This window comes from Parasteatoda tepidariorum, chromosome 3 (assembly GCF_043381705.1).
Source record: "Parasteatoda tepidariorum isolate YZ-2023 chromosome 3, CAS_Ptep_4.0, whole genome shotgun sequence".
Lineage (NCBI taxonomy): Eukaryota > Metazoa > Arthropoda > Arachnida > Araneae > Theridiidae > Parasteatoda > Parasteatoda tepidariorum.
In genome coordinates, this window is record NC_092206.1 from 12,583,191 (window position 1) to 12,608,667 (window position 25,477).

The window sequence follows — 25,477 nt, forward strand, 5'->3', positions numbered from 1 at the left end:
ATTAACCTCTGTATCAAATTAAATTAGCCTTTTTTTTCATAATAGAAGATTAACAGGAAATCAATAATGGTGAATCGGTCATTTTTGCGATTTTCGATTATCTTAAATATCTCTCTTAGAGTTAAATATATGCATTGAGAAATGGGTTCACATTCATACACCGTAAATAAAAATAGAAAAAAAAAATACACTGACAAAAACAAATTAAGACCTTTTTTTGAAAATTGATATAACTTGAAACTTGTACTGCCATCAGACATAAAACTTTACAGCAAATTTTGTCACTTTAGATTATCGTTAATAGCCTCAAACGATAATTGTCATTAATTAATTTATTTTTTTGTAGCTCTCAGGAAAAAATTCTAACTAGCATGATTGTCAAGCACAAAGGTTCATTTATAATAAAGAGTTCTTTAACTAGTTAGTTAGTGGCTTGGCTGTTGCCCCAGTGGAAGTACTATGATTTCAATTTTAACTATTTTAAGAGATAATAGCGATAAAGTATAAATTCTTCATGTGCTGAATTTTAGCACTAATTTAAAATTTGTCCGGCACCCTTTAAATAACATAGACCACGACCATAATAATGAATTCTGGACATTGCAGCAGAAGTATTAAAATTATTTCTATCTATGTCGTAACATAAAATAGAAAACTGATCTTAAGGGTCTGATCATAGAATGCAGAAGTATTAAAATTATTTCTATCTATGTCGTAAGATAAGATTAAAAAAAAACTGATCTTAAGGGTCTGATCATAGAATACAGCAGAAGTATTAAAATTATTTCTATCTATGTCGTAAGAAAAGATAGATAACTGATCTTAAGGCTCCATTACGTACACTAATGGAATATAATACAAATCTTAAGGCTCCTACAATAATGGAAGAGACACTTTCGATACATTCGGTTTATGAATTTCTCAAGAAATACTTAGAAGACTATTTTGTAATTTTAGAAGTGTTTCGCTCATGCGAGTTTTCTTACTTTGCAAACAAGTTTAAAGTTTTAAAGGGTTTTAGGGGGACCGACAATAGATTACAAAAGAAAACAAGTATTTTTGAACACCCTATGCCAAGAAATCAAAAATAAGCTTGCATCAACTACTTTGGTTTGTTAATTGCAATGACTGCATAACATTTCGTAAATCTAGTTTAAATATTAATGGAGATTTTTAACTCCTCAAAAATTTGGGAGGAATATAGTAAACATATAAAAAAAAATTCTAAAAATTCAATGATTTAGAATGGTTACATATTTTTTTAAAATTTTTAACAATAAAACAATAGAAAACTTGAAATATGAAAATGGGATGAAAAGAAATTTTTTTAAAAGAAATATCGGAAAAAAATATTACTTTTCCTGAAAATAGAGTATAGTATAAAATATATGTGAAGTAGAGAAAAATTTGGCGAAGAAATATATACTGACCATCAATGAATCCCGCGAGGGCACGAGCTTTATCGTATTGGACGGTAGATTTGGAATTCTCGAACTTCGTATCTTCTGCAAACACCCAGGTGTCTCGTTTCAACCGCAGATGGAACATCCTGAAATAGAACAAGTCTGATTTCAGCGATACACGAATACGTTTTTTCATCTAAGAAAAATAAATGGAAAAATACATAAATGAAATTTAAAATAAAAAAAAATATCCATGCCAGTTAAGACTTCGAGAAAAAAATTGAATCACAACAAATTACAATCTCTTTAGAGTCAATTTTTTGATATTTTGTCAAATCACTCTTACATTGATATTAAATACTTGAGATTAACATTTCATACTTAAATACTTAATATTTTTAATACTCTTTCCAAAAAGGAAAACGTAAAACCATCCAAAATATGAGTCTTAAAGTAATATTTAATCGAGAGATAAAAATCAAATAACGAATCATTAATTAGGAAGGCGGGGGAAAAAAACGTCAAAACCAGTCTGTATGTCTGAGGAAACTTGTAAGGTATATCTTGAAAAAAGATGATGGGAGGAAACTGATAAAATATGTAAAAGAATTGTGGTGGTTCAGGGGATAGAGAGTTCGCCTTTCAATAAGGTGAACCGGATTCGAATCCCAGCGATGGCTGATCGACTCGGATTCCGCATCCGGCTCGCACCGACCACAGTGCTGACGCAAAATATCCTCAGTGGTAGACGAATCATGGATTAGAGTCCCCTTGCCATCGGGCTAACCGTGGGAGGTTTTCCTTCCCATGTAACGCAAATGCGGATTAATTCCACCAACAAGTCCTCCACGAAGGCAAATTTTTCCTAATACTTGATTCGGGAGTTCCTTTATCTCCTGGTATGGGTTCAAAATTTGAAGGCTGCGGAGAACATTAGTAGTCGTAAACCCAATAAATTGGGTCAGCTGTTCAAAGACTGTTATAAAAAATGGGTAAAAAGGGACGAAACTAAGAAAATTGACGATTATTATTGTCTTTTAACTTCTCTCTGTTATTGTCGCAAATCAAATAGCCGTTACTGTTTTCTGTCTTGCCTTCCTCATTCATAATTCTTCGAGTTTTGATAACATTTATCTTTTTACCATCTCTTAAATATTATGTTGCGAGAACAGAAATATTATGCTATAAATTACATTTCAAAATATTATGCTGCAGAGATAGTTACGTAATAGAACCGGTTGATCCTTTTTCCTTACTTCGGAGATCATTTTACTCATGAGGTAAACATAAATAGTCAAAGCGAAACAGTTACGAGCTCTATCCTATTCGCATTTTGTCGGAGGCTCTATCCTATTCGCATGTATCCTTATTGCAGTTATATGGTCAAACAAATTCCCAACTACCTTAAATTCTTATATTTCGATTGGAGATCTGTGTCATATACAAGTTCAAATTGTTCTCTATTTGTTTCAAGCAATATTTATCGATAATTTTTTATATTTTATTTTATAACCGTCGTTGAACAATGTTAAAATCTAAGAAATTGGTCACATGACTTAGTGTCTAAGGATGTTAACATTTAACTTACACTGGGGAACAATTTTTATTCTTTTTTTCTATCGCAAGAGATATTTTTTAACAGATTTTAGATATTTTCGTATCGTAATCGCTGATTTCAAATTTCAATCGGTTTCTCTCTACAAGCATCTCTACAAGTATCATTTCAAACTAGGCTACTATTATTTAATCAAATAATATTTTTTCAAAATTTTATTTATAACAATAGCGGCAGGGTGGGATAGCCCGGTTGGTAGGGCACTAGGCCCCTGTCCAAGAAGGCGTGGGTTCTATCCCCGTCGGCCGAAGACACCTCGTGTAGTAAACGCTGAGTGATGAGCGTTAAATCTGTCGAGTCACAAAGTCCTCCATGTCCCCATAACAAATCATACCTCTGGAGGTACTGATCCAGGAGTTTCCTTGTCTTCTGGATTGGCTCAAAATTACAGGACTATAGCGTTGAATATTAGTAGTCGTAAACCCAAAATTGGGTCGGCTGTTCAACGACGGTTATAATATAAAATAAAATAGCTGCAGGATAAGAGGCTTGCGGAGATAAGTAAAAACTTCTCTATACATGTTAAGTCAAAAAGGAACTTCTTTGAATTTAAAAAGAGCAATTTACTTTTCCAATATGAAAATCTCTTTATATATTGTACTAATTAACAACCTGTTATGTAACTGCATAAATAAATACAGTCTATCTGCTGAAATTCATATAGATTTGATTTAGAATTCGTAGATTATTTCTCCATTTATATACAAGCCTTATAATCACATATTCTCATAATATATGTTCTAAATGTACGCAGGCAAGGGCAGGGTTGGGTTTTTGACGTCAAAAAGTGGTTTTTGACATGACAAGGGTATAATACTGGTTTAAACCGTCAAAAACCCGTCAAAAATGTCNAACGTCGTGCAAGCAAGGAAAAAGATTCATTAAAATATTTTTTTTTAAAAATATCTCATCTTTAAACATTTCGTCGGCGAACACAGCTTTAAATGCGTGTTCAAGAAAACAGATACAGCTCAAAATGCGTGTTTAAGAAAATGGACACAGAAAAAAATATCACATAATTTGAATTCATTAGTTTATATTTTAAAAAAAAGGGAATCAAATGCCATGTCCATTTTATCAAATACGCAATTCGAGCTGTATCTGTTTTCTTGAACACGCATTTGGAGCTGTGTCCATTTTCGTAAAGACGCATTTCAAGCTGTGGTCATTTTCTTAAAGACGCATTTCAAGTTGTGTCCATTCTCTTAAACATTCATTTCAAGCAGCGTCCATTTTCTTAAACACGCATTTCAAGCCGTGTCCATTTCTTAAACACTTATTTCAAGCTAGGTCCATTTTCGTTAACTCATTTCAAGCTGTGTTCATTTTCTTAAACACGCATTTCGAGGTGTTTCTAAAACAAAAAACTTACCACCGATTTTTTTTAATTTAATTTAATTTTTTTTTTTTTTGGAAAAATAACTTTACATGTAGCCATTAGTTTTCATACACAATTTCAGTAGTTTAAATAAAGCCTACTGAACCAACGAATTAGGACAAAAACATTACGCATTTTAACAGTATTTAAATTTTATAACAAGAAAAATCTTGATCTAAATATGTTTATGATCATAAGAGAAGACATAAAAGAACATCTTGAATTAGTGTTCTATATTTTTCCAGTTACGCAAAAAGTACTTTTTTGTTATATCTTCCAATTAACAAAAAAAAAAAAAAAAAAAAAAAAAAAAAAANAAAAAAAAAAAAAAAGAAAAAAAAAGGAAAAAAAAAAGAAAAAAAAACATTAAGCAGAATTTAAATAATGTATACATAAAAAAAAAATCGTAGCACTAATGTGATAAATTAACTTTAGTGCCAACTTTAGGAATCGTAGTCTATTTAATGAAAGCATTATTTGTAATTATTTAAAATAAAAATATTTGATAGCACCTATAACAAAATACCATTTATTGGATCTCTAGAGGGTGTGTAAGTACATCCTTTTACCCTATAACGTAAGATGAGATATCTTTATATAATTCGGTTGAGAATTTAGATCGAGCTTAATGAGGCGAGTTAGTTGAAATGTCTGGGGGATTATTGTACAGTACAGAACCCGTTATCCGGAAATCAGTAAACCGGAAAACCAAAAAACCGGAACGAAATTCGATAAATTTTCCCGCCATTATTTTAAAAATAAATGTTTTTTTCCTCATAAGATTTAAGGATTTTTCTTTCTTTTTTGAAAGATGTTTACCTTACCATCATTTTGGAAATGATCATTAGTGTATTACTTTGTTTTTTCAAGGTTATTTCCAAATATTTCTTTTTTTAGTTGGGTTTAACAATAAAAAAAAACGGCTTTTTGTAGCGATTCAGAAAACCGGAAAAATCAGTTATCCGGAATAGTGATAGTCCCGATCGTTCCGGATAATCGGTTCCCTACTGTATAATAGTCTGATTGAGCAAATCAAGTAACTGAGGAGACCATCATGATATGATGAACACTCACAAAGGCTAAACACTATTTTTCTTTATATAAATTTATATGCAAATTATAAAACTAAAAAGTTATTTTTCCCAAACGTTCACCATACAACTAGCGCAACTCTTACGTAACTTGCGCAATTAGTGCTTTTTTTTAATAACCGTCGTTGAACAGCCGACCAAATGCCGGGTTTACGAATACGAATTTTCAATTCCGTAGTCTTGTAATTTTGAACCCAAACCAGATGACAAGGAAACTCCTGGATCAGTACCCCTAGTGGTTTGATTTGTTATGGGATATTGATATGTTACTTTTCCCGGATGTCCCGCTATGGGACGGGTCGGAGTTAAGCCAAGCTTGTTATGGGAACTTAGTTGACTTTGTGACCCGACAGATTTAACGTGCACCAGACACCATTTACTACACGGGGAGTCTTCGGTCGGCGAGGATCGAACTTACGACCTCTTGGACATGGACCCAGTACCCTACCAACCAGGCTATCCCGGCCCGACTATAGTGCTTAATACAAAAAATGCTTTTTTGGTGAATACTATACGAATCTACAGTACTGTCTGGCTATCATGAGAACTCCTTCAGACAAGACTCGCCTACTAGCCGTTACGACGAAAAGCCACTTGGTATAGATTTGTGGGATTACCCTTTTTGTATAGGTTGTAAGTTTGGGAAAATTATATTATTTTTTCAATTCTCCCACACCAGAAATGGTTTTGCTCTTGTTTCCATAACAGCAGATTGCTAGTCTTTTCAGTAGGGAAGAATTCTCGTGATGGCTATATAATAACACACTGAGAGATAACATAGCACAATGAATAAAAGAAATAATTACAGATTACAAGAACGGAATAAAATTATATCAAAACAACAGGCTTGAAAACAAACCTTTTAAATGCTTTAAACTGAAGAGTGAAAAAATGATCTGATGGCGATCGGCTGGATCGACGATGCTGGTCCTTCAGAAAATTCTGATCAAAAAATATAGGCTCAAAATGAAGAATGTATTCGCTCAACTTTTGATCTGGAAAAAAAATTGAGGCATTATTCTTAGATTGTGAATTAAATTGAGGTGCATAACAATAATTTAAATGCTATATATATAATTTGATTTAGCACTTAAACCTTCGCTCATCTAATCAAATCTACTTTGTAGGGTTTGGAGAAAAAATTTTATTTCTTAAAATCAATTAGTTTTAATTTAGTGAGTAAAAATAATGAGTTTTATGAGATATTTCAATATGTTTTAAAGATAGAAAAATAATTGAACAATTAAAAGTACTCGTTCTACTTGAACAAGTTGTAAGGACCATTTAAAAAATACCTAAGTACACATGGGGAGGAAATTTGTAATTTCTTCATTGTAGAAGCATGAACAATACATACCTATAACCTAAAATTTTCTCATTCTGATTTTTTTAATGAAAAAAAAAGGAAAAATTTTAAAATTTGATTCAAAAGTTTAATTTAAGGAAAGAAAAAAATTGGATAACAATATCTTAAAGGAGTTTTATGGAAGAGTTTTGACCTCAGAAAGAAAACACAAAGCATTTTTAAAGAATATTTGTTGTTACAAAATATTCTACTCAAAATTATAGATCAAGAATTGAAGCACAATTTTTGTTTTATGCAAAATTATTTACGTATACTGTTACTGATTCACATTCTAAAACTGCAGTAAAATTCAAAATCAAAGCAAACAACAAGGATTGTTACGATTTTCGTAAGTAAGCATGAGAGAGGGATTTAAATTTACGAAAATCAGCTTACGTAATGCTTAAACGTTTCTTGTATGCAACAAATAACTTGTTCAAATATTTATTTAAACGGTTCTGAAGATATGACTATATAGTTACACTTGCCTGGAAAATATGGTTCCTAAAGCGACGATATGCGAGCGTTTGAAATTTATTGCACCTTAATGTTATTTATTTATTTCTTTTGCATAACTTTTTTTAATTATTTTATTTAATAAAGGTAAAAAAAAGTGTTGAAAAAAGTCTACAAATTTTTACACCATTTCGATCTAGATAATTTTAAAAGACAAATTACTAAATTTGAGCAAAATCATTGAAATAGTTCCCGAGTTATAAAATATTTAAAAAATAAATACCATTTTTAAATTTTCAATTCTCAAGAATTATCTGACCGATTTCGTTTAAGTTTTGCATTTTGTCACTTAAAATTATTGCGTTTTTATTCCTGTTCGAAATTTCTTGATGTTTTTAATATTTAAATAATTTTGCTACCATTATTATTCATTTATTTATTTAAATGTTTTTAATCAATTTATTTATTTATCATACTTATTTTTGATGTATTCAAAACTATCTATTAAGTTCCGTTGATAGTAAAGGTGTCAACAGAGGAAGTTGAAAATCGGCAAGATTTCTTTTGACAAGAAATAGAACTTGAACTCTAAAAATATTCTCGAAAAGCAAAAATAACAGGTAGAAAATAGTGAACTCGATGCAGTTCCGAACTATATTTGAGTAAATTCAAAAATTTTAAAAGACGAAAAGCAATCATTGCCTACTTTAATTTCATAGTAAGATCATTGCCAAAGATCTTTGATCATTGCAGATCATTTTAATGTTTTTTTAAAAAAAGGTAAAATTTAAAAAGTAAAATTTTAATTAAAAAAAAAAGGTAAAATACGTAAATTATTGTTGAAATAAAAAATCCATCTCATTCACCCTTCATACAGCATACATAACGGGCAGTGCCGGAATACCCATTAAGCCAGACTAGGCTATGGCCTGGGGGCCCCTCAATGATTAGGGGCCCCCTTAAAATGGATTTTTTGAAACTAAATTTTAAAAAATTAAGAAAAACAATGATTTTAAAAAAATATCAATTTCAAATATATATGTTATGATTTTAAAATGTTATGATTATTTTTAAGTTCTAATTTAACAAAATAAAGTAAAATTCAATTTATTATTATTATTTTAAATATGCTTTCTTGAATGAAAAGTTATATAAATACTTTTATATTTGAATAAATAAAAAATATACGAGAAAAAAAAATTNATACACAATCACATCTCACACAAATAATTCTAAACAAATAGTCGGTTTTTAAAATGCATGACCTCATGCCATTGTTGTAACGTCATCAAATTTATTCCCATTAATCCTTCTTTAATAAAAATATTTAGAATTGGGCGCTTGCAGCTCGAGAAGAAGTGAAGTAATAATACGTAAACATGTAATTTAAATCTTATCTAGTTGGACGCAATTTAAATCAGTTTTAATTGTGTTGAACCTGATTGGCTTCTGAATCGACAAATGCCATGATTTAACTAAGATGACGTCACTTGCAGGTATCCAATTTATCGATAACTTATAATTCCACTCAACAAAAACAAAACTTTCATAATTTCGAACAAGAGCATTTAGAAAGCACTAAAATGGGTCGTCATATAACTACTATTGTAACTCATAATTTCGATTAGATCGAATAAAAATATAATCAGAATTTGTTGTAATAATTTCGAAGGTAAGTTAAACTATATTGTTACAATGTTTACAATCATGGAACTTAATTTAAGCGGGATGTTCAAACTCTTATTACAAGCTCTAATTTATTCAATAAAACATAGAGACATTGGTTTATTCATTTATTGAAAACTAAATATTCTTTTCCTTGTTTCTTTGTGTAGATTCTGTTAAACTTGGATTCCTGATAAAGAATTGAATATCCTTTATTGTGATTTGAACATCTTTATTTGGTAAACAAAGTGTTCGGATATGCCTATTTAACATTTTGTACTCTTTCAGACTATACCATTTTTTAAATAGTAATAAATATAAGTATTTTTATTATTTATAAGTGTGTGTAAAAAATGTTTGCCTTTATAAAAACAATAGTTTAAGTATTTTATAAAAAAAAAAAATCTTCTGACACATTTACATTGATTGTCATTTTGTCCACAGACGTTTGTTACAAATAGTATAAGTATTATTCTAAGTATAAAAAATAAATGGAAATATGTTAGAGAAAATAATTTGTAATGAATAAAATCAAACTATTTCTTTAAAAAACTCATTAGCGTATCTGGAATTTGTAATTTTTTAAGTTTTCAATTCTGTGTGGAAAAAAAAATAGTATTTCGCATTCATTTCTAGTACGTTATAGTCTGAACGATTTTTTAGATTTCTATTATTTATTGAATTCATATTATCACAATAATTAGACTACTACAGATTTTCTGTAATTTCTACTGTATTACATTTTGAATTATTATTAGAATTATGGGGGACTTAAACAATGCACAATATTAATTCATTAAGCATAATTTTAATTCAAAGATTTTCAATATGATCTTGTACATTTATAAACCATGTGTAAATCATATAATTAAATGTGTTGATTTAGAAAACTTCCAATCTTTGATTATCCTTAGAACTTAAAGTAAATGATTTAAATAGTATTTTGAGATTACTCTGTATAATTATATTAGATACTACAAAATCTTTATTATTTTTTTTTTTTAATGTTATTTGAGAGTGCTTATTAAAGTTTTGGGCTTATTTCCACTATGAGTACCTGTTCAAGTTAAATAAAATCGCTAATTGCCTCTGTCTGTTTTTTTTTTTTTTTNTTTTTTTTTTTTTTTTTTTTTTTAACTTTTCAAGTTTTTTAAAATCTGATGTAGAGTTGTACCACCTGATAATTTCTTGGTACTACTCAGTTTAGAAAGGGGAGGGGGATATAAAATCATCCAAATATCTTAGATGCAAATTCTATATGAAGAAATGGCAAGAAATGCATGAAACAAGTAATATTTTTTTTCTCCCTTGTTAGATGAAATTAAAAGGTTGTTTCCTTCATTATAGGATTGGGATCTGTAATTCAAGAATTTTTATGCTACTTTCTGAAATAATATAGTACTCTTTTTTCACATTTATGTAAATAAAAAATCCTGGTTATGTAATATCCACCCATTAAAATTTATTCTAAATCCATTTTTGTTTAATTATTAGGTATTTTCTGTCCATTTGTTAATATTGTAGAATAAGTTTTAGGATTTAGAATTGCCTTATATGATAGAATATGCCTATTAGGTGGGCTAACCAAAATTTATTAACTCATATTTAATTTTATTGTATACACAAGCTTTAAGTAATTTTTCAAGGTTGTGGATGCATGTTCCAAGTTTTTATTTTTTAACTTTACATATTTTTACATGACATTTTTAGTCTTTTAAAAATAAATTAGATTTTTTCTTTTTAAATTAAAAATACTTGAGTAAAAATTACATGATTTTTTGAAATAGTATTTCTGATATGAAGATTGATGCGTTTTTAATACCTATATAATTTTATATTCATCACTCAAGTTGATGGTTAAAGTAATCTCAAGATTTTAGATTTCTCGAAAAGCCACTCACAGTATTTGTTTTGTACATAAACAATATATAAAGACTTTTGAATTCCAGACTTAATTTATACTTTAATTCAAAATTGTTTTTTCCCATTGCATATTTCTGTTCATGTGTTACTTAACTTTATTTTCGATCCAACACATTAAATAAATTGTTTTCTATTTAAATAAGTGCTGTTAGTAATCAATCTCTCTTTTCTTGTATGGCACCTTAAACTCAGGTATTTCTCTATCCAAAGGCATGTTAAATTGTGGGCAATATTGCATTCAAAGTACCTTTACTTTTTAAAAATTGCGATTAATTTGAATCAGTGTTTAAAAATGCTTATTATTATTTTTGAAAATAAAACTAGTAGCAATATCTAATAATTTATTATCTTTTACAAGTTTTGATTTAATGCATTTAAATCTGATAATCTTGTTGAGGTAGGTAGGTAATTTATTTGCATCACACTTGAGCTGCATAATGGGCTATTGCGGACGGTTGGGAAACATCCCCGAGTATGATCCGAAGACATGCTATGACAATTTTGAGTGCAATTCTTCTGCAGAGTGGATGGTTCCCCTGTTTTGGTTGCACAAAGTTGAGCATTTTACAGTAGAACAGTTTAGCGAGGACTGATACCATGCACCTTCAGCCCTATGCAGGATGATCAAAGTGGTCACCCACCCGCTTACTGACCCCAGCCAGTGATATTTGACTTCGGTGTTCTACTGGGATCAGCCCAGTACAGGAGAATAATCTTATTGGAAGTTGAGGCGAACACTGACATAGTACATATTTGTTTTGTCTTGTCCCCCTCAAAAAAAAAAAACAACTTTTTTAAGGAATTAGTGTCTCAGGTCTTCCTATTTCATTCCTTTAATATAAAAAAGGGAAAACATTTTAAAGACAGTTTCAAAATACATTTTAAGCTCACAGGAGGGGTTTTTTCTTCTTTTTTTAGTTATTTGACAGCATTATTACACAAATATTTCTTTTTAAAGTAACAGACTGGGTGGAGCGTTGATCAACTTTAATCCTTTTATTATTCAGAATGTATTCACTACTTATCCATTTTTGTCAATATATGATTGCTGTGACACGAATCAGAGAATGGTTTTTAGTCACTGGTTAGTTTTGAGCTATTTTTTTTTAAATAGTTTGTATTATGGCTATAAGTATCTGCAAACTTTTGCGGACTAGCTGGTTGGAGAAAGTAGATAGTATTCATTAAAATAAGTTATTTTTAATCAAAATTAATATTCTGTTTACATATTTGTATTTATATAAAAAAATAAAGGGAGCTTTTGAGCGTCTTAATTTCTTAAATTTTTTTCATCGTTACAGAGGTCTGTTAAAGATGCTCTGTAATTTCTGTAAGAATTTTAGTTCTGAATTTAAAATTATGAAATGAACCATTTCTCAATGTTATTTAAATTTTATATATATCTTTTTTTTAAAACTGATTACTATACTTACCATTTCAAATATTGGTTCCTATAATATACTCATTTTTACACGAATCCTTCTCTTTCTTAATACCTAATTAATATTCTGTGCAACTTTTTATTTTTTATTTTGTGTTACTTCTTATTACCAAATAGTGATTTCTTTTGACTCACAATGAAACTTAAATTTTTCCTCTCGATATGAACCTTTTCATCTGCTTCTTAAATAGGTCTAATGATTTCATTCTTTTTGAAATGCTATTGCATAGCTACTTAAAAAAATATAAATGTATTTGGAAGAAAAAAAACTAAGTGATCAGTATTCACTTCAGATTTGATCAAGAATTATCCTGTTCCAGAGGTAATTCACAGTACTAAACGTAAAATGTTTTTAATTTTCAAAGAAGCAAAAACGAAGATTATATAAGATTTATCTCATAAGTTAGCTTTCACAAAAAATTAGAATTCTAGGCTGAACAGTTTTTTTTCTGATTTAGACTAACGTTCAACTTTCACTATGCCTTTGTGCAAAACAGTAAAAGTTTTCTGCAAAAATGAGTTAGCTTCCTGTTTTATTATTAATAATTTTAAAACACCAAAAGCTAACAATCATTCTTCTTCGCAAATCCGTTTTCATCTATTTTTCTTCGCAAAAAAAAAAAAAAAAAAAAAAAAAAAAAAAAAAANAAAAAAAAAAAAAAAAAAAAAAAAAAAAAAAAAAAAAAAACATTTGCTGAAAAAGTTAGGTGTAATATAAGATGCCAGAATTGTTGACAGGAACAAGTTTTTTTTTTCTAAGTTAAAAAATAAAAGTTAGTACTGTCCAGCTATCAAAAAAACTCACAGCTAAAATTCTGAAGTTCTCTCTGCAGTTATGAAAACAGGATTAAAAGCATTTCTAATGGAAAAGAATTGAAGAAATTATACGACTTATCTTTGCAACCACCAGCATACGAGTCTGTCTGCAGAATATCTCATGATAGCTGGCAAGAACTTTCTTAATTGTTGCAAGCCTACCACTTTTATGCATCCGTTAAAATGTTGACTCAGTAGAAATATAAAGTTGATATAAAAATAACTTAAAAACAAATATTTTTAATTACAATATATTGTCCAATACAGATACAGTCCATTAAGTTCACTAGCAAGTTGATTTATAATACTATAATTAAAAAATGTATTTTTGAAGAAAATTGTTTTTACTTGTTCTTCAAAAGTAAATATTAAATGCTTGAAAATGAGGAAGTAAGCAAAATTATATACCAGCATTTTTAAACTTAGTGTACCAGTGTTGAATAAAAGAAATATTTTTTAATACATTAACCTAAAAGTTGGACTACCTACAATCTAGGATCCAAATGCATCCTTTAAATAGTCAGCGTGTTTCTTCCCCGTCCTAGAGCCATAAATTTAGTTAGGAAATCTTCATTTCCTATATAACTAACCTAAGAAATTTTTATAATTGTTTCTCAAACTAATTTCTATAATATTGATTGAACACTAAAACTAAAAGATTAAAATTTCAAAACCTAGAGATACTAATTCAAGACGTAAAAATGTGCATTAATTTAATTTTTTAAAAAGAAGTTAAAGCGTGTAAAACTTCAAAAAAGTTTTTTTTAATTACAAAAAAAAAATTCATATTATTATACATTTGCTTTATAAACATCGTGTATAATTTGCTGCATTATGTTTTTTATCCAAATTTTGTTTCGATTACTCTGAGAAACATAAGTTGTTGATTAATGTAATTCATGGTGGTTTTTGAGCTCAAAAAAGAAAGAACACTTTCAGCACCCTTTGTTAACTCTTTATTTTATTAAAACTTTTTGAAGTGATGTGAGTGTTGCCCTATGTAAAAATAAATATGCAATAGTAGATCTTTATATCTCTTAACTTTAAAGCGAGACTTTACGTTTTATAGAATTTTACGTTGTATAGATAATTTTACATATCCTTAATCTTACCTTCTAAATACCTCAATATCAACATGGAACAGATCAATCTTGAAATGCTTTGAAATAGTTCTTAATTACAAATCATTAGAAACCACAAAATTATGCACTCAAGTATTTATTAGTTGCCGAATAAATTGAAATTTCAAGAGCTTTGATAAATGGGAGCTTTGAGAATTGATAAACAAATTGAGTAATTTTGATTAGCTCAGGAAATCGTAACCCCTTAACCAAGTAAAAAAATAATAGTTATTACTCAACTACAAAAAATTTTTCACTGCAAATTTCATAGCCGAATTGTGGCTTATGGAGAATTGTGGTTTGTGAAAACTTGCGTTATATAGACCTTCTATAGTATATTTACACTTAAAGAAATAGAAATTTCTTTTCCCTGATTTATAAACTAAATTGCAACATCTTACCTTAATGTACAACAATATAAATGTGTTAACATTACTACTTATCACTTTATACGCTTAAGGTACTTAAAAGTACCTTAAGCATATGGAAGAGTTACATTGAACTTAAGGAATAAAAAATATGTGAGAAAAATTTTCGTAATTTGATAAATTGTGTCATTTAACTGTTACGCCCAAATGTATTTCAATAATAAAATCATCTCGAATGTGTACTTTTATTTATTTTTTTTTTTTTTAATAAGTGAAAACAATTTTTAATGGAAGTATGGTATACTTTGAACATTTTATTATTTTATTTTGTAGTGCATTTGAATTTGTTTTTAATCTAAATTATTTTATTCATGTAATGTAACAAAAAAATTTTAAAATGCCAAATATATTTACCATACTTGGAAAATAAATAGACTTTAAATAATTTACTAAAATTTGTTATGTGAGCAAATAATATAGTTAAGAAATAATGTATAGCTTTTTCACAATTGAATTTTAAAGTATTTATAAATCAATGAATGTTGTTTATAAATATAAAGTGATGAATAATAGCAGAAAGTAATGAATATAAAATTCTATAGAAAGAGAGATTTGAATCTGTAGGAATTTTAAAAATTAAAATTTTTTGAAAAATTTACATATCATTCTAAGGTGTAGATGTCTTTTCAAGTTGTTATTGGTGGGGTTATAGGCCAAAATTATTTTTAAAACACGTAGTTATTATACTCTTTTTATATATATATATTGTTTGAAAAGTTGAAATAGCTATGTTACCAAACGTCAATGTGTAGTTAATGTAATAATTACTCACCAGACTTGGCTTGGCATTTCGCTATAATTGTAAAGAATAAAATGCTGAGGACGCTGTTAGGGAAGCTGAAACACACTGTCATTTCTTAAACAGTAAATAAACATATGAATTGTCTAAAATTTTCAAAATTTCCGAAATTTATTTCTTTGATCTAGCCTATAAGAGAACGGAAAACATGCGATGTTTGTCCATTTATGCATCATTTTGTGGAGAAATAATTGAATACTAAGACATAGACGTCATATTCTTGTAACAACATACTCAAAATGCAGTGAATATAGTTTTACAAATGAATTAATACGATAATTCATTTTTTGTTATGGTCTGTATTTCAACGCCATTAGCGCAGTAGTCGAAAGGATGGATTTATTCTGTTAATAAGAAAAGTATTTAATCATGATCTAATAATTGTTAACAATCGAAACAATTTAATAACATCCGCTGGTACCTAAACACGAAAAATTTCGTTATGAAGTAATTATGAAGCTATCTAAACATGCATCCAACTCAATCCATCTGTACACAAATTCCTAGATTGCTTGCAAACATGCTGTTCCATCAATTGTTGCGTGTGTTCAACAAAAACGTTATGTTTATTCTTATGGATTAAAACACCTAAATTATTTCTTGAATATAAGTTATTAGAAATTAAAAAGCTTAATTGTTTCTCCTTTTTTGATTCTTACATATTGCAAAGGGGGGATGAGCGGTAAAAATAACAGCCTGTGTTAATCTGTCTTTTCATGATATGTTTGTGTATTTCAAGCTGTCAAAGTGAGATTCGATTTATCTGTGCGGCGCTAGAATTGTTATGGATGGTTTTTAATAGTGATGTTTCGTGCAGCGATGGATGTTTAAAATTCTTGAAGATTAATCTAAACCTAAATTGAATCCTAACAATTTTATTTTGTTTAAATCGGAGTGCATTGTTTAAAAAAAAAACTATTCTCGTATTGGATTTTAATTGATTACATTGCATCAGAATTTAAGAAAAACCAACAACATTGATCGTGTCTGGTATGTAAATAAGACGTTTGCTTTAATTATTCGATGCACTGTTGTGCCTTTTTAACTGTTGGTCTTTAGATTACTGCTTATAATTAATCCACCTGTTAAACGAGTTCATATTTTGTTTGCACTTTGATTGTTGATGCAATTTTAAATTAACGGAATCTCTTGCTTTCTTTGAAACAATTTCCTTATTTATTCGCCAATAACTTTCAATAGATAACATACAGATTAGATTTTGCTAGATACATACAGATTAGAAAATCTAATATCTATCTTTTAAATATTCATTATCTTTGACTATTAATACATTAGGGAAAATTATCCTCATGCATGTTAATGAAATAAAAATGTGTATGTGACATAATAGTGAAATAAAAAGTTTGTCTTTGAGACAAAAAATAAATTTCCAGTTATCTATATATAAAAGAATAACTTGCTTCATTTTTAAAATATGTAATTTTGGTTTTGCAACTCATATTTTTATTTTGGTTCTCTAATTTCTTGGCATTGTCATATTACAATAATCATAATATTATAATATACTTTAATTATCTTGTTTATATTTTAGCATTTTGCTAATATTAGTTGAACAGTACTTACAAGTTGTGTCTGGATTGCCTTTACAAAATAATATTTTCCTGATGAATAAAAATATGCATTGTTTTCTGTAATTAAAATGCTTCTGGGAAATTAGTCTTGTTAACAATTCTTGTGATTTTAATCCCAAATCACAGAAACGTGGGAAGCTAAAAAGAAACTTATTCATCAGAGATTGAAAGAAACTTACCAAGAAAAATAATATAAATTTGCTAAATTCAGAAATGATGATAATGCTGTGGGCAAAATGGATGTATTTTCTTAAATTATAATCTAATAATTACAGTGGCATGCTTTACCACTGAAAATCTGTAAAGCTGATAAGAATGAAACAAAGATTAATCCACTTCCTAATTTTTTTTTCCTCTATTGCATTGGATAATCTTTTATCTTCCTAGTGCCAACTTTGAAGTATTGGCCAACAGAATATATTTCCTATTAAGATAGATAATATTAATAATAATTTTAAAAACAAAATCTGTTAGTTTCCATCATAGTGTTACATAGTTTTATTGTATTTTAATTTTTCACTTGTGCTACAAAAAAAACTTTCAAACTTGAATCCATCATAACATTATTTATTCCCTTGTATACAAACATATTTAAATTAGATAATACCTGCATGCAAGATGGTGTGAATTTTTTCAGATTGTTTGAATCTTGCCCAATATTTATTTTATTATTATTAGAAAAGCGTGTAACAATGTTCTTTTTTTTCTTCCCTTCTCCCATTTAACATGTAAAGCAAAGGTTGTATTTTAATAGTTATTTAATAAATTATAAACCAGATTTTTAGTTATTTGGATTAAGGTCTGTCAAATCATAGGTGTGATTAAATATGTTAGCCATGTTCTTGTTTAGGCTTGTAGGTGAGCAAATGAGACTTAGCTCTGATATTTTTGGGAATTGGTATTTTTGATCTTCTGCTTAGGTTTTTGGCATGGATACAATAATATTATTTGTTCATGATCAAATGTAAATTATTATTGCTTGTAGTAGTATTTCTTCCATATAAGGAAATGAAATTTTATTTATGATGTATTATTTTATTATACACCTTTCGAGCCATAACTTGAGTATCGTATAATACATATGGGCAAGCTCTGGCAACAATATTTGGTATAACAATAAATCCATAGAACCGTTTTATTTTAAATTTCTACTGCCACAAAACTGATCAAAAATAAATCTAAATTAATACTTAATGTATAGCTAACTATTTAACATTACTTAAACTATCATTTAAGACTACCTAACAAAATGAATCTAAATAAATACTTCACCTATAACTAATTATTTATCTCTATTTAAATGGTTACTTAGTGTAACCCTGGGTGTTTCCTGGTCAAAAAACAGACGCATTCAATTTTTACAAAATCTAATAAACTTGTAGAGTTACCGATTTTGGCAATGGAGTAGTATATATATTGTGATTTCTTTCTAATAAAATATTTATTTCTATATTTAGTCATGGACATGTAACTTAAGTAATTATAATTGATAGCATAGAAGAAGACTGGGACCAAGAATTACTTTGGAAAGTTCATGACTAGAAACTTCCCCAGGTGACACGACCTAACAATATGAATCTAAAATACATAACTAATTATTTAACACTACTGAAATTATCACTTAAGATAACCTAACAAAATGAATAATTATGAAGGACTTTAGTGTTGCCAATTTAGACCGAGAATTACCTTCGTTTTTGGTGCCATGTATAGATATTTCTGAGATAGTGTTGTAACAACTACGGTGGTTGCAATGCAGCCCCTTTTTATCAAAAAAGGGAGGGGGGGAAAACATTCCCACAACACTGTTGTGGGTCAGGGGTGTCACAGAGACTAAGGTTCCACAATTTTCTAACATGGTAGTAGCAATATGGTTGGCATTGCACACCGACCGCTTTTACTTTGCAGGCTAACTGATACTCATCAAGCTGTTTGAAGCTCTGTCTGCTTCAAATTGCTATTGGGAATAGAACCAGAGTACTTCACAATTACATCTCAGTGCCCATAAATACTTTTGCATTCACCATTTAAAAAGCCAACTGTATCAGTTAAAACTTTGGAATTTTCTAAGTAGAGTTTCAAAAATCTGGCAAATATAAAAATGGTATGTGAAGTAATGAATCTTCATGGTATTCAATTAGAAAATTCAATTAAAATATAAAAATTTGTATTGAAAATCCTATGCATCATGCATATTACTTGTAAAATATGTATCATTAAACTATCATCACAGAACAGGTGAAACCTTATGTAAATAAATTAAACCGAAATATTTTTCCTTCCATTTGTGATTTTTTTATGTATTTTTTAGTCCCTTCATTATAACTGAGAAAATTTTTTTGAGATTTGTGTAAAGTCTAATTGTAACTTTCTAAATTAATAATTTTTTGAATGATTCATACAATTTAATTATGTAGAAAAATAATCTCTGTTAATGTGGTGCTATTTTAATTTTGTTTGGGATTGTCATATCAGTATAATTCAAATTATCTTCAGTAAATTAAATATATATATCTATGAATTTGTATCTACCATTAACCCATTTATGCCTGAAGTGCCCATTTTTTCAATGCTTTTTTGTAGATCAATATTAAATGTCATGAAATCTCCTGAAAGACTGATAGAAGAAATTTCTCCTTAAAATCTACAACTTTTTCTGTTACAATTTTGGGATCCTAGCCAGGATGTTACTGAGTTATCAAAATCTAAAATTATGATATGTTCTACGAAAGAAAATAACAAATTGCTTGTAATTTTTTAAATATTTGTTGAATGTTGAATGCATAACTAATAATTTATTAAACTTACACTTTTCATCTGGATGTGAATCTGTGATGCATTTTTAGAGCAGTATCCAAAAATAGACTGGTCGGATGCTGAAAGGGTTAAACGCATTCTATTAAAGGTTAAGATATTTCTTAAAATGAATATTTATACGAAATTTTCACATTTCTATGTCAAAGATTTTTTTTTATGAAGCAAAATGGGTATTATTAAAATATTTCTGAAATATCTATGATATTAAGCACAAAATGAAAATTTTAAATGATGGAAATGTTTCGGTTTTACCTCTTAAATTTTAATAAATAAAATTGTAAGGGGTGAACTTTTTTTTAATAACCACATAATTTTTTTAAAAATTTTTGTTGCTTTTTTATTAATAAAACATTGAACAAAAACGTATTAAGCGAAAACCGTTTTCTTTATTTGTCACTAATGAAGTTTCAAAAAAAAAATAAAATTAATTTTGATTGTTAGTGTAACTTAAATATCAGCTAAAAAAATTTCCATTGAATTAAATTTAAAGAAAAAAAACATTTTTTTATAAACTTTCAAAATTTTCACCATAACTTTGCCTTAAACAGGTTTTGCGTGCTGGAGCAGGTTGCCTGTAAACAGGTTTTGCGTGTTGCGTCCTACGTCATTTTTTGCTAAGTCGTGAAAATTGTCCATGCCGTAAATGTGTTTATGTGTAAGTTAAAATACCCCGAATTTTAGGTTAAGAATTTCCCTTTTTATACTTTTGTCTGACAGATCAAAATCATTTTATCTCTTCAAAGTCTACGTAAATTTTCATTTTTTCCCCCCTCAGCTTTTCCGATGGGATGGGCAAAGCACAGGACCTTCATTAATGGAAGTTTAGAAGTTCAAATTGCAAAATTTGTGAGTGGAATTGTTTCCAGCAAACTTCAACCTTTGAATCTTGTAATAATCCGATCATTTAATAACGTTATAATAAACGATTGTTTATGAAATCATTTCTTTTTCTTAATTCTGGCGAAATCTTAGAAGATGCTTCGAAAGCAAATGTTCTGGAAGCTCCGAATCTGATTTCTACAGCATTGGACTGTGTGGTCTAAACTGCATTACAAAGGGTTTAATAAAGCAGGCATCTGGGCATCCAACAGGAACATTGGCCTTTCGGAATAAATTGCATAGCTGAGGAAGCTGTATTGCGTAGCTGATCTTCCGAAAGTCGATGAGCGTATATCGGCTACGACAAATATCCAACACTTATCAATTCCTTCAATATCAGATTCAATGCCTGCTTCCGATAATATTGATGAAAATGAGTAAATATCGGAAGGTATACCCACGAGTGATCAAGAGTTTCAAAGCATAAAAATTCTGAAACAATATTTGCAAACGTAAACCGAAAGGCGATTTTGCAAAAATGTTTTAGTTCGGAGCGGGGTATTCTTGAAACTGTATCTAAATACGAAAGGAAAAAAAAAATTAAAGATTACAAACTTTTTCTAATAGTTGTCAATGTTTGAAAAATATGCTTATATTTTTTTATGCCGATTTTACGTTTTCCTATTTTATGCGTTTTTTAACGCTAGTACAACGGAAAACGTAAAATCGGGGTTACACTGTAATTTTAAATTTGTTGCACTTTAGGTGAAAATTAAAAGGGAATAAGCAAGAGGTAATCTGATTTTTAATATTGGGCTTATTTTCTGAACGTAAAACCTGTATTTCATAATTTTTATTCTTATAAAACATTTTTGTGTTCAATCCAAGATATTAAAATACTATATCATTTACATATCTTTTTTTTTACTTCAGTTATACAGTATAATTTTTTTCAAACTTTCTTTAATAATATAACTAGTATGTCAGAACTAGATTTCGAAGTGGCTGAATTGCCTATTCCTGGTCCAGAGATTATTGATCTGACTATCGAGAGCTCGGAAGAAAACGAAGTTGCCAAAATAGGTTCTGATCTAGATCAATCAAATAAAACCGTCAGTGACTTGGAAGAAGGTGAGATTAAGGAGTCTAATAAAAGCTTGTGCCGCTATTTCCAACGGGGTAGATGCTGGCTAGGAGAAAATTGTTCCTTTTCCCACGTTGGAAATAATTCTTATAAAATGTTTGATACTCAAACTCAGCCGGCGATAGTTTATCAACCCATGGAACCGGGTCAACCTATAGAAGACCTTCCTGATGCTTGGGATAAAGGTTTAAGAGAAGCAAAAAAATTGCTGCTGAATGCGAAACTTAAAAAAGAAACTGATCTTGACTTCGAGGAGAAGCAGTTATACCAAGGTTTAGATGAAATTATCAGAGATAATGAAGATTTTTATCGGCGAAAGATGGATTTCGCCGATAGGCATAGGAAACAAAAAGAAACATGCATTGATTGTTTGCGACTTAAGGATTCAGAACGTGGACGGAAGACTGTAAAAACTGCCTCTAAAGATCTGCCTAGCTCTCAAAAACCTAAAAATGTGAAATCGAGGACTAAATATAGATCAGATTCGTGTTCACCAGTTCCATCCTGTCGACGTCACTCTTCATCGTCATCTTCATTGTGTGGCAGGTGCGAAGCTTCCTGTCATGAGTTGAAGAATGATGTTGGTAAACCAAAGTCAAAATTAGAGAGAGTGTTTTTAAGAACTGTCGATGCACCAGAAGCACCAAGAAAAGAAACAACTCAACGCCGCTGTCATTCATCTTATCCCCGTAGGCGCAGCTCATTGAGACATTCTTTTTCAAGGCACTTCCTATACCGATCACATTCAAAATCTCCATCGAAGAATTACTCGAAAAAGTATCCTAAAAAAACCGTGCAACAGAAGCAAACTCGTGAACAGTCTACTTCACCAATGTCTGATAGACGCAAGAAATATGGTTCCTCCCATTCCAAAAAAGAACGTAGTTCTACTATTTCTAAATTTTTATCCCAAATTAATGATTTGGCAAGTTGTAGTAGCGATATGACTGTTTCATCCATTAGATGCACTTCTGTTTCAACTTCTCTCCTAAGCAATGAAGAAAAAGAATCTACTAGACGCTCTATATTGCCTGTGGTAGTTTCCGGAAAAAAGTCAAAAGGCGTGGAACACACAACTTATGATATTGACAAGTGGTTAGATAGTGTTCCTAAAACAACGAAAGAAAGTAAGCGTGAGTCTGAAATATCAACGAAATGTTTGGAAAAACCTGATAGGGAAAAAGAGAAAAGCTTCAAGACTGTTAAAAATGGCAAAACTCTCCTTAAGTCTGATCGGAAATTATCATCGGATAGTAGCATTACCGATGAAGAACTTTCAGCTGGTGAACTGGAACTTTTAAGGTACATTCCAAATAAGAATCATAAGAAACTCAAGCAAGATAAAAAGAAAGCTGAAAATAATGTTAAATTAGCTCCAAAGACATCTGTCAAAAATCTATCCACAAATAACAATCGTGGAACGAATGAAGAAAACCACTCCTCAAAAACGAATGCAGAATATCCTCCACCAAAAATTATTTATGATTATGGGTCGGATACAGATAGTCTTATCTCGAAACTTATACATGATTATGGATCAGACAGACTAAGTTCTTCCCAGAAGAGTGTTGAATCAAATAAAGATAGTCCTAACGCGATAAGTTCTTCCCAGAAGAGTGTTGAATCAAATAAAGATAGTCCTAACCCGATAAGTTCTTCCCAGAAGAGTGTTGAATCAAATAGAGATAGTCCTATCCCAATAAGTTCTCCCCAGAAAAGTGTCGAATCAAATAGAGATAGTCCTGTTCCAAAAACGTCAGTAGAGCATTCTTCTCCGAAAAATGATCTTTGTCTTGAAACACTTGAAGAAAATAATTTTTCAAAGGAATCCAATAATGTAGAACAAGTAAACAATACTTTTTCAAAGAAATTGGACGACGCAGCTGAAGAAAATTGCTCTTCAACGACAAAAGTTGTCGACACAGAGAAGAAAATTCCCGAACTATTTGACAGGAATAAAATGGAACAAAACAATAACTCTCCTTCGAATGTATCGGGGAAAAGGCTATCATCTGAAAGCTCAACCGAACTCTCAGACGATGAGCTTGAGTTATTGAAATATGTCTCTAATGTGTCTACCAAGATCCGAAAGAGAACGAAAAAAAATCCATCTCAATTGAGTGCTAAGAAAACTAAGCAAAAATCAAAATCCAAGAGGGATGTCAGCGAAAGTCCTAAACGCAAATCTGCAGTGCAGGAGAAAGAGGAAACTACTGAAATATCTAGAAGAGAACGGTTAATGCAGCAGCTTGAAGCTGTGGAATTAGCGATTGCCAATAAGAAACGACAGGCTAAATTAGAAGCGAAACTTAGAAAGAAAAAAAAGAAATGATTTGATGTGAATGTAACTAATTTTTCCTATTAGCTATAATTAGAGTCTATACTTTGTTGACTTAAAATTTTCCAAATTGCTTTCCTCCCCCCCCCCCCAAAAAAANACAAGTTTCAACCCCCCCCCCCCCCAAAAAAAAAACCTCGACTGAAAAAAAATGCAGAAAGAAAGTCATCAAAACCCAGTTTTGAGTATTATTTTGATAGCAAATGTATATTTTGATAGCAAATATGCCTATTTATGTATATACAGGAAGGCCAACTGCTACAGATTTTGTTTCGACTTCACAAAGCTTATGAAAACTACAAAATCTGAATACTCATTTGTTTAAAACAGATTTTTGAATACATGTTTTCTCAATTGTGAAAGACCCTTTATTAATTGCAATGAAGAGACAATCTATTTTGTTTTAACGAACTTAGTTAAAAAATCTAATCAAAGCCACTTTGCCGATATTTTTATAAATTCAATTTATGAATCCTTATGGTATAAATATTTTTAATATTACTCCGAAACAATCTTTGCCATTATGGGAAAGTTTCGCTTCAAGTTGACATCCATGTATACGCAATAAATTTAATTATACTTGTTAAATATTTTTTACCTTGTTAACTACTGCTATTCTGTTAAAAACTGGTATGAAAGCTATAATAATTTTTATTAAAGTAATAAACATTTTTGTTGAAAACATGCTGTTGTATTTTTTTTTTCATTTTAATGTATACAGAATTCGATGAAGTACAAGAAAATTAGTCTTCTAAATATGGAGCTTCAGATCTCTCAGAATGACGTCTTAAGATAATGGGAAACTCAATATCTATTTTCCACCTATAACTTTTAGAACACTGTGTGCACTATTTCGAAAATGACGAAATTCTTGGGTTTTCTTTTCTTTCATGAATGCATTTTTTGAACCAAATGTGAATGCGACTCCTGCAAGTGACATAGTGTGGGTATCTCGAGCCTGATTGGACGCCTGCAGGTGACGTAGGTGAGTATCTCGAGTCTGATTGGACGCCTGCAGGTGACGTAATGTGGGTATCTCGAATCTGATTGGTTGTTAAAACGTAGCTCTGTCTACGTTAGCAACTGTTCTTTCCATTCTATTTCAATTAACTTACTCCTTCAAGTATGAATTCTCTTTAGTGATACATTCTATAATCCTTCACAATGATTTCAATTCTCATGTATTTCTTACATAACACAAATACGGGAACGAAGCCATGTAGAATATAAACAAACTAATTATGCATTGAAGTTGCCAGGTATACAAGACAAAAATATATAAACTA

General features: G+C 29.7%; 3 protein-coding genes across 5 annotated transcripts in view; 2 read left to right on the forward strand and 1 right to left on the reverse strand.

Moving 5' to 3' along the window:
- Positions 1-16,166, reverse strand: part of LOC107455245 (disintegrin and metalloproteinase domain-containing protein 10) — a 93,179-nt gene extending 77,013 nt beyond the window's left edge. Inside the window, exons 1-3 of the mRNA XM_043049301.2 lie at positions 15,455-16,166; positions 6,347-6,482; positions 1,431-1,549 (exon numbers count right to left, since the gene is read on the reverse strand). Coding sequence (XP_042905235.1) covers positions 1,431-1,549; positions 6,347-6,482; positions 15,455-15,536 — 337 coding nt within the window. The 5' untranslated portion in view covers positions 15,537-16,166. The remainder of the gene's footprint in view (positions 1-1,430; positions 1,550-6,346; positions 6,483-15,454) is intronic.
- On the forward strand, positions 8,679-24,278 carry LOC107455247 (micronuclear linker histone polyprotein). 2 transcript variants are annotated; one of them, XM_016072754.4, is made up of 3 exons: positions 8,679-8,784; positions 9,124-9,158; positions 21,686-24,278. In XM_016072754.4, exon 3 carries the CDS (start codon positions 21,690-21,692, stop codon positions 24,183-24,185), a length of 2,496 nt encoding a protein of 831 aa, XP_015928240.2. In that variant the 5' UTR covers positions 8,679-8,784; positions 9,124-9,158; positions 21,686-21,689; the 3' UTR covers positions 24,186-24,278. The 2 variants fall into 2 exon arrangements, with proteins under 2 accessions (XP_015928240.2, XP_071034436.1); XM_071178335.1 differs by lacking the exon at positions 8,679-8,784 and adding an exon at positions 8,803-8,960 and having other exon boundaries at positions 9,124-9,157; positions 21,684-24,278.
- The window catches only part of LOC107455244 (protein draper), a 125,210-nt gene continuing 115,939 nt past the window's right edge, over positions 16,207-25,477 (forward strand). For both annotated transcript variants that reach the window (XM_071178333.1, XM_071178334.1), the window contains exon 1: positions 16,207-16,471. The gene's annotated coding sequence lies outside the window, so the exon portion shown is untranslated. The remainder of the gene's footprint in view (positions 16,472-25,477) is intronic.

What these genes read in the sequence shown, in the direction of transcription:
- LOC107455247 (XM_016072754.4), top strand. Translation starts at nt 21,690, where the DNA reads ATGTCAGAACTAGATTTCGAAGTGGCTGAATTGCCTATTCCTGGTCCA.